General features: G+C 38.9%; 1 protein-coding gene across 1 annotated transcript in view; it reads right to left on the bottom strand.

Moving 5' to 3' along the window:
* Positions 1–12,903, bottom strand: part of TCAIM (T cell activation inhibitor, mitochondrial) — a 47,620-nt gene that overhangs the window by 14,413 nt on the left and 20,304 nt on the right. The window contains exons 4-5 of the mRNA XM_029938783.1: positions 11,714–11,867; positions 5,357–5,609 (exon numbers count right to left, since the gene is read on the bottom strand). Of these exons, the coding sequence (XP_029794643.1) occupies positions 5,357–5,609; positions 11,714–11,867 (407 nt within the window). The remainder of the gene's footprint in view (positions 1–5,356; positions 5,610–11,713; positions 11,868–12,903) is intronic.

The raw sequence follows: 12,903 nt of genomic DNA, 5'->3' as shown, positions 1-12,903 counted from the left end.
ATGGTTTCTGTCCTTCTCTGCCTGGCTTACTTCACTCAGCATGACACCCTCAAGGTCCATCCACTTTCCTACGAAGGGCCATATGTCATTCCCAACATTTATTTATTTTTGAGAGACAGAGACAGATCATGAGCAGGGGAGGGGTAGACAGAGAGGGACACACAGAATTAGAAGCAGGCTCCAGGCTCTGAGCTGTCAGAACAGGCCTGACATGGGGCTTGAACCCATGAACTGTGAGATCATGACCTGAGCTGAAGTCAGACACTCAACCAACTGAGCCACCGAAGTACCCGCAAACTTGATATTTTTAATTTGATCTCCGGAGATCACTAGACAGCCTATATTTTGACTATGCAAATTAAAGCATAAGGCGAAGAGAAAAGTATCCCTCCTTGCCCAATATGGAGACACATGGTCCTGACTGTCCATACTCTAGGACTAAGAGACAGAATTCTACGTTACTCTCTAAATGGATTTAAACAGGACAATCAAGGGCACCTGGGTGGCTCAGTAGGTTAAGCATCAGACTCTCAATTTCGGCTCAGGTCATGATCTCACTGTTTGTGCGATCAAGCCTCATGTCAGGCTCTGTGCTGACAGTGCAGAGCCTGCTCGGGATCCTCTCTCTCTGCCCCTCCCCTGCTCATTGCTCTAGTTTTCTCAAAAATAAATAAATAAACTTAAATGGATTATTCACCCATAAGAAAGAACGAATTCTTGCCATTTGCAATGATGTGGATGGAACTAGAAAGTGAAATAAGTCAGAGAAAGACAAATATCATACTATTATCACTCATATGTGGAACTTACAAAACAGAATAAATGATCATAGGGGAAAAAAAGAGAGAGAGGAAAACCAAGAAACAGACTCTTAACTACACAGAACAAACTGATGGTTACCAGCTGTTCAACAGGTGGCGGGGATTAAGGCGCGCACTTGTGAATGAGCACCGGGCGTTGCATGGAAGTGCTGCGTCACTAAACTGTACCCGATACTGATATTACACTGTGTGTTAACTAGAATTTAAATTAAAAAATAAAAACAAAAGTTTTACTGAAATGTAATACACATACCATACATGTCGTGTACGTTATCAAAGTTGTGCAATCACAACTTTCAATTTTGGGACACTTTCATCACCCTAGTAAGAAATCACGTAGCAGGGCGCCTGGGTGGCTCAGTCGATGTAAGCATCCAACTCTTGATTTCAGCTCAGGTTATGATCTTACGGTTCCTGAGCCTGAGCGCTGCATGGGGCTCGGTGCTGACAGTGCAGAGCCTACTTAGGATTCTCTCTCTGCTTCTCGCCTGCTCTCTCTCAAAATAAATACACTTAAAAAAAAAAAAGAAATCATGTACTTATTAGCAGTTACTTCCATGCTCCCCTCTGGCTCTGAGCAAACACTAATCTACTTCCTGTGTCACAGGTTTGCCAAGTTCGTACATGGATGGAATCGTGCAATGTATGGGCCACTGTGACTGCCTCTGTCTCTCAGCATAACGTCCTCAAGGTTCACACATGCTACAGCACGTATTCATTTGTTTTTATGGCCAAATACTATTTCATTGTATGAATATACACATTTTGTTTACCCATTCATCAGTTGGTGGACCTTTGGGTTATTTCCACTTTTTGGCTATTATGAATAATTCTGCTACAAACAAGTTTTTGTTAGACATGTTTTTTTTCTACATCCTTCTCAATACTTGTTATTTTCTTTTGATTATAACCATCCTAGGCTATGAAGTGGTATCTCATGATAGTTAATTTATTTGTTACACCTTGCCTTGGTTCCAAAAATGATTTCATTATACTTACAGTGATAAATATAAAACATGTATTGTTATGAGATGCAGGGAAAGAAAAAATGCTGGTAGTGAAATGAAGCCACAAGGAAGTGGTCTATAAAAATAAAGACAGAAATATCACGTACAGAACCTACAGTTAGATTGCAAATTGAAGACATCTGGTTTAATGCTTAGGCTGATGATTCTTCTGAGATAACAAGATCTGAGTACTCAAGAGAAGTGCAGTGTTTCATGGATTTAAGGGGATGAAAAGGAAAGGCACAATCTGTACTGCAGCGAAGTTAAAGTGGCATAAATTTCAAACTCCTAGGCCTCAAACTACATGAAGCTACATGGCATTTACACCAGAGCTTTTCAAACCTCTCTGATGGTAACCCACAGTAAGAAACTTTAAATGGTGACTCGGAAAACACACATATGCACATACACATGTTCACATATAACTCAAACAAGTATTTTGAGAAACACCACTTAAGTTACTGAAAACATATACTTAAAAATGCAAAAAAGGAAGAATGTAAAGCAACTTTGCTGGTCCCAAATCACTAAATGTGTTATGACTTGCAATTTGAAAAGCACTGACTTAGCCTATGAACAAGGGGAAGAATAAACAAAGTCATGATAGGAGTGAAATTTTCCACACGTTCTACAGAAATAATTCCAGCGTTAGAGTTGTCCAAGGTGTCATTTCGTGGACATTAAGACTGAATTAGAATTTAGACACTGAAAGTGAAAAAAAACTACTTGAGCAAAATTCAAATGGAGAAAACAGAAGTCTGACATTTATTGGTATTCCAGAATCTGATAGAATAGCATTTCAATGGTCTTTCTACAGCTTATGTTTTCTCATCGGGAAGGATATTACATATGGGATTATTTTGTTTTAAAAGTTTATTTATTTTGAGAGAGAGGGAGAGAAAAAAGGGGGGAGGGGCAGAGAGAGAGGGTGACAGTGAGATTCTGAAGCAGGCTCCACACTGTCAGTACACAGCCTGATGTGGGCCTCACACCACGGACTGTGAGATCACGACCTTAGCCAAAATCAAGAATTGGACACTTAACTGACTGAGCCCAGATGCCCCTGGGACTATTTTGTTTAGATAGAAATAGATCTTGTTGGTTCCTTCCAATGGGAAGGGGAGTATGTAATTAAAATTATGTAATTAAATCCATTTTTGTTATAACACTATTTGATAATCAGAGAACATATTCAAAATATGACATACTAAAATCTACAACATGGAGTGGCATTTCCTAATCCTTTTGCAACTGGTAAATTCTATTACCATATATAATTAAAGAAAACTCCTGAGGTATTAAAATTTTAATTTTACTCTTTTTATATGGTTACACAGTAAAATGAGTCTGAAGTAAGATAAAGCACAGTTTGTTGAGAAATTCAGAATTACACAGCATGTTCTAAAATGTGGACTGAAATATGATTACCAGATATAACATGAAAACAGAGTAAATGGAGCTTTTATGACCTGATAATTCTTCTATTAAAAAAATTTCCAACATTTATTTTCATAATTTCTGTGTTTTATTTCACAATAGTAAGAGACTATTTCAGCCTACCCCTTCTCAACAAAAACAAAATTACTGAAAAAATTAAAAGTCTACACTAACATATCTTCTCTTTTTAATACTAAAAGTATCTTAACATGTTTTCCAAAATGGTTTTGATCAGGTGAATATAATATGTGAAGATCAGTTTGATGTAAATTTGATGCACCTTCTGACCATATAATTCAGCATGTGCTCCTTCTGATTCCTCTTCTACAACTTATATTTATAAGATGAAATTAGACAAGAATACAAATAAAACCTTGAACTGCAGACGGCCACAATGACTATGGTAGCCAAGAAGTTCTGGCTGAGTTATCAGTACCCTACATCTTATCAGGCAGCGCCACTCAATTCATGAGTTAAAAGCTTTAAGATGGTTTAACAATTTTGTAATTATTTTTAATATAATTTCTAATTAAAAACACTAATAACTGAAGCAAGAATTGGTGCAGATACCATCCTGGCTTTTATGAGAAAATCTCCAGGAATCCTTACTGGGAAAAACTAACTGTTGAACAAGCCCTCGGTAGAATGCCTTCAAAGTGGGCAATGACCTGTGTTTGGGAGAAGGTCAAGACTGCTTGAAGGGGCTCAAGGGCAAAGCAATCCACGTGACTTCCAATGTAACCTCTACATGTAATTCATCTTCAATCATCTCTTTTACGTTTGTAAACTTTTTTTTTCTAAATCATCACGTTCCATTCTACGACTGCTCATTTTAGTTTTTCTTATCCCTACTTCTTACTATCTTCATTACCGCTGGTCCATCATTAAACTCACAATCCCATAGCCACATTTTCATCTTGGTTTTCTTTACAAAGAAGATCTGAACAATTAAAATCCACATATTTAGGGAGGTGATTTACCTACTAGCTATGCATAGAGACAGATCAGAGACACCCCTTCACCACAGACATGTACACGTCTTCAGGCAGATGCTGGTCTCCCTTGGTACCAGACTCTGCTACTTTGTCTCTTCAGCTTTGTTTGGAGTCTAGTCAGCTAACAGGGGCAGGGATTTCGGAGGTCGTACAGGTAATCTACAAGGCAAATGCTCTGCCAATAAATGATTAAGGATAATCTACCATGTCATGACAGTGAGACTCCTCTGGTAAGCCATGGACTCTTGAGATAGAACCACAGGAACAGAATATGCCTAGTCTTTATGGAGTCCAAAAAGGACTTAAAAAACATGAATGGTGACTTTACAAACAAGATAAAAAATAGGGAAATATTTCATACATAGTTTTTATAACTAAAAGTTATTCTTTCTCAATACATTCCGGATGAAATATTTTTTAAAAATTAGATATAAGTGACATATAACATTAGTTTTATGTATAGAGCATAATGATTTGATATTAGTGTATATCACACTAATTAGCATATATTACACTTACTATAGTAAGTCTAGTTAATGGCCATCACCTTCTGTAGTTATAGATTGTTTTTCTTGTGGAGATCTACTCTCTTGGCAACTTTCGAATACACAACACAGTGACCGCAGTACCGTGCTGCACGCTACATCGCTAGGGCTAGGTTATTTTAGAGCCGAGAGTCTGCAGTATATAACCCCCCACAGATGATATTTTCAAGCACTGTCTCCAAGCATTTTTATTATGTATGGCTATTACATTAAAGAACATTACTCCTAAACCATCTGAAGAAACTGGAAATGCTTACATGAAGAAGTCTAATTAGTCTTAGGTATATATTTCCTTTCTCCATATACCAGGGATAACTTGAGGAGTAGAATTTTTTAAATTTAAAACAACTCCCTGCATTTGTTTGGCACCAAAAGACCACAAATTAAATACATTTGGAAGTATTCTGGCGACTTTAAGAAACATGAACTATCCTTTTCATAATGGTTATTGGATTAATAATAATTCATAGAATTGTTATTCCTGAAAAGTTAGACTTTAATTGTAAACATCAACTACAAATAAATTTAGTTAAATAAGAACTTTTACATACGTGAGGGTTGTTTCCATTCTTGAGACTTGTTCAAGGTCTTCATGAGGGTCCTTGAATCCAGTGAAGTAGTAATAAGACTTGTCCCACTTGATGGGCCTGTCAGCCAGCCTTTTAGTCTCTTTGAGACGCTGAGAGTACACATTAGAATTCAAGCTTTGGATATGCTCAACAGACAAACTGCAGGAGTTGAGAATATATAATACTGTGCTTAGCAGATCTCTGGTGTGCAAAGTAAATTTGACTGCTCGAAATCCTAGAGAATATAATTCCCCAAAACAATTAATACAGAAGATTATTCATTTTATTTAAAAATAACTTTTCATGCAACATGAATAAAACAAAACTCTTAAAACATTTGATTACTGCTTAAATTCCATCCTACTGGTAAATAAGCTGTAAATGGAAAACTACTCTTCTCCAAAACTTTACCATAGTATCTCTACCTTCATGAATTCCTCTGTCAGTTCTCTTTCTAGTTTGGCACTAGAGACCAAACCCATTCCAGCCCAAGGAGGGGATTCAGAGTATTTTCAATGCTGCCATAAATACGGTCTTTACAATCTAGAACGGAGAAGCTCTCCTGTGAGCAGGTACCCATGAGAGATGGTTTCAGCACTAAGACAGAGGAGGAGAGATAGGAGAATGGGGTGACAATGGGAGGTCTTGCTGTGACAATGGTTCGAATGGGAGTGGCCTAGTCTCAGGGGTGACAGAAACCCATCTCGAATTTTCTGAGTACAGGAGACCATTTTTCCACCTGTCCACCTGACTAGCTAGTAACTCAATATTTTTGGAAGTGATGTAAAATTCCCTAATCGTTTAAAAGTTAATGCTTCACAATCTGATTTTGATTTTGGGTAGTCAGTGGGCGAAAGTCAGTAATCTAACATGTTACATCTGCAATAGGACATCTACTGTTTTTTCTTTTCTTCGTTACTGGGGGTTAGGCATGGTTCTAGCTGAATTTATACAACTTTTCAACATCCTCACCAACTGTGTCACTATTATCTTTCTTCAAATGTGAGGAAATCTAGTTCAAGGAGGTTAGAAAAACAGAGCAAGGCCTTAAATCTGAGTTGACTCCAAGCCCAGTATTTTCTCCATTATACTAGTGTTAACCCTGACTTTTTTTAAAAAAAAAAGTATTTTTAATTGGTGTTGAAAATTATACAATTATTTTATAAGTACATCCTCACTGTGAAATTGGAGATACATATAGTAAAAATAAAAGTTTCTTGTTAAACAGGCATAAACATCACATATTTACTAGACTTCACCATTATTTTTTAAATTATTATTATTTTTTATTTTTGAGACAGAGAGAGAGCATGAACAGGGTAGGGGCAGAGAGAGAGGGAGACACAGAATCTGAAGCAGGTTCCAGGCTCCGAGTGGTCAGCACAGAGCCCGACGTGGGGCTCAAACTCACGGGCCTGAGCCGAAGTCAGACGCCTAATCAACGGAGCCACCCAGGTCCCCCTAGACACAGCCATTATTAACAATTAGGAACCTATGCTTTTCGACCTGCACTGTCTAATATGGTAGCTATTAACCCTATATGACAGTTTAGAATTAAAGTAATCAAAATGAAATAACGTTAAAACTCAGTTCCCGGTCACATTAACCGCACTGCAGTAGCCCGTGGGGCCGGCGCCTGCCGTACTGGTGCACATACAGAACACTGACAGCACTACGGAGAGTTCTCCTGGACAGCACTGCTCTAGACCTTCCCTGCCTGCTTGTGTGCATCACCTGTGATATCGATACACACCCGTCTGTGTTTACACAAACACACAACTACAGTTTGGACTGTTTCTTAATACAGAGGTAGCAACAATCTAGACACATTACTCTGAGCTTGCTTTTGTTCCTTAACCAGCGTTTGTATCTGTAGATCGACTTATCCTTCCCTGCAGCTACATACACCAGCCCATATATGATGAAGGTAGCACAGTTTTTATTTAACACTTCTGAAACGGATGGACACAGACATTTTTAGTTGTTCACTTTTCATTATAAGGCTAAAATTTTATTTCTTTAAATGCTTCATTTATTTTTAAGAGAGACACAGTGTGAGCAGGGGAGGGTCAGAGAGAGAGGGAGACACAGAATCCAAAGACAAGCTCCAGGCTCTGAGCTAGCTGTCGGCACAGAGCCCGATGCAGGGCTCGAACCCATGGACCATGGGACCATGACCTGAGTGGAAGTCAGCCGCTCAACAGACTGAGCCACCCAGGCGCCCCAAGGCTGAAATGTATTTTCTTATCTTGGCCACTGATGACAGATACCAGAGTTTCAGTCATTCTCAGAGATACACATTCTTCTTGCCACACAGACTTAAGGAACCCAGGACATGCAAACTAAGGAAATTTTTAGTTCAATCATTTGATGGTAAAGTGAGAAATGCTGGCAGGAGAGTTGCTGTAGTTAGCGAAAGAAGAAAGTCCTAATTCCTGTGTTTGAGGGGAGACAGAGCTCAGTCAAGGAACACACCCCCAGAAGACCTGTCAGGAATAAATCTCAGTTTCTATCTTATCAGTTCCATTAATTATTTATTCCAATGTAAGGGTTGCTACAGTGAGGAATGCCTATACCAGAATGCACACATGCTTTAATCAGAAACCAGCACATAATTAGCTTAGCTTAGATTTGATACAGAAACTACACATTTTAACCTTTGTTGGCTATTTGTATCTATTATTTCCTGGGGCACCCGGGTGGCCTAGTCGGTTAAGCGTCTGACTTCAGCTCAGGTCCTGATCTCCGGTTTGTGGATTGGAGCCCTGCATTGGGCTCTGTGTTGACAGCTCGGAATCCGTAGCCTGCTTCAGATTCTGTGTCTCCCTTTCTCTCTGCCCCTCCCCTACCCACATTCTCTCTCTCTCTCTCTCTCTCTCTCTCTCTCTCTCTCTCTCTCTCTCAAATAAATAAAAAAAATTTTTTTTAAGCAAAGGATTCTTGTTTCTACTCAGTCACTGCTGACTACAACTACTTGCTTTAGCATTTTATAAAAGTTTATGTTTTTATTTTGAGAGAGAGAGAGAGAGAGAGAGAGAGATAGACAGACAGACAGATGACATACACGGTAAGAGAGGGGGAAGGGAAAGAGGGAGAAAGAATCCCAAGTAGGATCAGCGCTGTCAGCGCAGAGCCCAATGCCAGTGCAGGGCTTGATCTCACCGACATTGAGATCACGACCTAAGCTGAAATCCAGAGTTGGACACTTAACCGCTGGGTCACTCAGGGACCCCTACTTGTCTTAGGATTACCTCACAGAAATCTCCTAGTAACTCCTCCACTTGCTTTAATGAAGTTTATTTCCTCATAGGCCACCGAGAAGATGCAGAGCTAAAGAAATTATTCAGGCCTTTAATTTCAGTACTGAAAAACAATAGTAAACATTTTACCTTGTTAACTTATCTTAATTATCAATGATCTTAATTTTATAATTAGATAAAAAGGTTAAAAACATAAGAATCTTTTAAATACTGGTCAGATTTCCAGGCTGTCATAAAGGCAGAGGCAAAAATAATTACTAACAAAATTTTTAAATAGATAATGTAAAATGTAAATCACAACATTAGCCTAAGAACCAGGAGGCATTAGTTCTAGTACCAGCTCCATCCCCAGTCTGCTGTGTGAAACTTCCTGAGTTTCTGAGTTTCCCTCTGCTTGCTCCTTCCCTAACAAATAGACCTGGTTCATTTTTTTCTTCAATATTTAAAAAAGTTTTTATTTATTTTTGAGAGAGAGAGACAGACAGACAGACAGACAGATTGTGAGCAGGGGAAGGTCAGAGAGAGAGGGAGGGAGACACAGAATCTGAAGCAGGCTCCAGGCTCTGAGCTGTCAGCACAGAGCCAGACGCAGGGCTCAAACCCATGAACTGTGAGATCAAGACCTGAGCCAAAAGTCAGATGCTCAACCGACTGAGCCACCCAGGAACCCCTGGTTCATTCTTTTGTTGGCACAGAGCCCGATGTGGGGGTCGAACTCACGAACCATTAGATCATGACCTGAGCTGAAGTCAGCACTCAACCAACTGAGCCACTCTAGGCACTGTATAGACCTGGTTTATTCTTTAATTCCATGTGAGGTGAACACTCAAGATAAACCCAGTTAACGACTGTAGTGAAAGCGGCAATGACTAGAAATGAGCCTGACTCGCTGAAACTCAGACAAATAAAAATTGAATGCTGATAATATTGTTTTTAATCTACCTTTACAAACTCTGTCATGGAGAAATCATAAACTCTAAGTAGATAACTATGCAGAAGTATGAGGTTTTCAATTCCTAGCCTAACCCTGACTGTGTGTCTATTTAAAGAGCATTTATGAATACTTGGTCTTTCGTTACCAAAGCCTGTATCTCAGCTGCCTAAGAATAGCACATTTATAATGATTACTTACAACTGCAAATAAGATTGTGTCATTTAGAGTGATAAACATAATTACTTGCTGTTCCTACTATGATCATTAACAGTGTTCTTTGGTAGGGCTGTGCTTTCACAATAGGAGTTGACTTTCTACCTTTGGATAGTGAAGAAGAGTGTCTTTTTCTAAAAAAAACAAAAAACAAAAAAAACTCCCAAGGGGCGCCTGGGTGGCTCAGTCAGTGGAGTGTTCGACTTCGGCTCAGGTCATGATCTCATAGTTTGTGGGTTCGAGCCCCACATCAGGCTCTGTGCTGACAGCTCAGAGCTTGGAGCCTGCTTTGGATTCTGGATCTCCTATCTCTGCCCCTCCCCTGTTCTCACTCTGTCTCTGTCTCTCAAAAATAAATAAATGTAAAAAAAAAAATTAAAATAAATAAATAAATAAAACTCCCAAATCAGAGGTAGATGAAGAAACAAACAAGAGATTTCTAATTTCTGATCTCCCACATTCAAACATGAAGAGAGTAAGAAAAAGAGAAAATACATTATCAAATATTCACTCCTAGAGAGACTGGGTGGGAAGCGGCTTTTCAACATAAAGCTCCTGCTGTGCACTTTCTAGATCAAGCTCCTCCTCACTCCCCGCAAGCTCCCGAGAGCCCTGTGAGCCTGAGGCACACGGCAGCGTCTTCCCTGTGAAGGTCGCAGTACTTACACACGGTACTTATTTAGTCATCAAGACCCGCAGGTTACGGGCACACAGCTGGTCACCGGCACAGCAAGAAACAGACTTTAAGTCCCCAAAACGATCATATTTTGAGTTTTCTAATAATTTGTTTAAAAAAAAAATAGTGCATTTTCTAATTGTTTTCACCTTAACTCACAGAAAGGTCCTGGTAAATCTTAAGGTTATTTTAAAGTTCATTCTAGAAATAAAGTTATTTCCTCAAGGATCACCAAAAGGATCTATATTTAGAGGAAATATAGACCTGTACTTGTCCTTAAAGTATTTCTGGATCTGAATGAAAGTAGTAACAAAGGATCAAAAAGAAGGCTGTGTATTAAGACTGATTAAAAAGACCCAAAAGGCACCTGTGTGGCTCAGTTTGTTGATTTCAGCTCAGGTCATGACCCCTTGGTTCTGAAGACCAAGCCCTGCGTCAGACGCTGTGCTGACGGAGTGGAGCCTGCCTGGGACTCTCGCTCGCTCTCCCGCTCTGTGCCCCTTCCCTTTCTCGCTCTCTCTTTCAAAATAAATAAGTAACACTTAAAAATAAATAAAGAGAGCCTAAAGCTGGAGTTGAAAGGCCTCAGTTCAAGACCCATGTTTCATCTCCACAGTCCTGGAAAATCCCCGCACATTACCAATTTACTGGAGCAAATACTATCTACTTTACAGAGTACTGTGAGGACAAAACAAGGGATTATAGGCTGTACTTTAAAACATGTAAATTGTTATACACATTTAACACTTGAAACAACACTGAAACAGAAAGTGAACAAATGGATTAAAAAGTATTTGTTTTAAAGGGGGCACCTGGGTGGCTCATTTGAGTATCTGACTTCGGCTCAGGTCATGATCTCATGGTTCAGGGGTTCAAGCCCCACAATGGGCTCTGTGCTGACAGTGTGGAGCCTGCTTCAGATTCTCTGTCTCCCTCTCTCTCTGTTCCTCCCCCATTTGTGTTCTTTCTCTTTCTCCAAAAAACAAATAAACATTAAAAAATTAAAAAAAAAGAGGAAGTGGACAAATAGGAACATTTCTGTTTTGCAGACTAAAACATTTAAACACAAAAATGGCTGTTCAAACACAGGTAGCCAGGAATAGAATCTTAATTCTAGGAAAACAATCAATGAAATGATATTATTATTATTTTTAAGACCAAGACTTCAATCCAAAGGTATTCCGGCAACAGCACACTTAACGAACAGAATTATCCACAAAGTTCAGAAGGGAAACACTAGAAATGAGAAAACATACCGGATGTGCTAAAGGGTTCCTGGCTTTCAGAGGCGTTCTGCTCTGTTTCTCTTACATAAAATGTAAGCTGAGTTGGTTTCAAAGACTTGAAGCCTGGCTTCTGGAGATTTTCTAAGTAGACACTTAATCTCTTAAGAGAATTTTCATTGACTTCCTGGGGGGAAAAACAGTAAGGGGCATTTACACACAAAACAGAACAAGGCAACAATTATATCCTGAACTTTACACACATTACTGAGGGTATGAAATAATTAGTATTAGTATTAAATAATTTAGTGTTAAAAATGTTGGGATTTCATAGCTCTTTGCTGAAAAATAAAACTGGATCCACACCTTGGAACATGTAACAGAATGCCCCTTATGGCTAACACATGAAAAAAAGTAATTGCATAAGCAATGGAAGAAAAAATGGTTGAATTCCCTCATAACCTTGGTGTGAAAAAAGCCTAACTATGACTAGGTCTCAAATTGATACAGGATTGATCAATCCAATTCCATAAAAAATTTAGAAACTTAAAAAAAATCACAAAAAACCACACACACACACACACACACACAGAGCAGTACACAAATAAGCTACTCAAGAGAAAATATTTTCAAATTATTTCTCTCTATAAAGGGCCCTTAAAATCACCGGAGAAGATTGGTTGAATTTTAGTACATTCATTCAATCAAGTACTATACAACCAAATAGAAGGGAGAGAAAAATGTGGTGCAGAGGTCTAAAAATTGACATGGAATTATTTCCAAGGTCATTAAGTGAAAAAAGAAACATCCTTTAGTGAAGGAACAGCTCTACAGAATGGCTTAAATAGTAATCATGCTTCTTATCACTGTAGGTTTCTTCTCAGACAAATTGTGAATTCTGAAATTAGCAACGGTTTATTTTTGTTAAAAAAACTTTTTTTTTTTTTTTTTTTTTGAGAGACAGACAGAGCTTGTGAGCACGGGAGGAGCAGAGAGAGGGGAGGGAAGAAAGAATCCCAAGTAGGTTCCAAGCTGTCAGCACAAACCTGATGGGGGGCTCAAACTCATGAACCATGAGATCATGACTTGGGCCAAAATCAAGAGGCAGACACCTAAATGACTGAACCACCCAGGTGCCCGTTTGTCTGTTTAATTTGATTATGATATGCTGTTCTTAGCTGTGGCAGTCCGGTGGGCTAAAGTACATTTCCTGCTGGGGCGCC

Source organism: Suricata suricatta, chromosome 5 (genome assembly GCF_006229205.1).
Source record: "Suricata suricatta isolate VVHF042 chromosome 5, meerkat_22Aug2017_6uvM2_HiC, whole genome shotgun sequence".
Lineage (NCBI taxonomy): Eukaryota > Metazoa > Chordata > Mammalia > Carnivora > Herpestidae > Suricata > Suricata suricatta.
The sequence above is the reverse complement of the archived record's forward strand: the minus strand, read 5'-3'. Positions and strand labels throughout refer to the sequence as shown.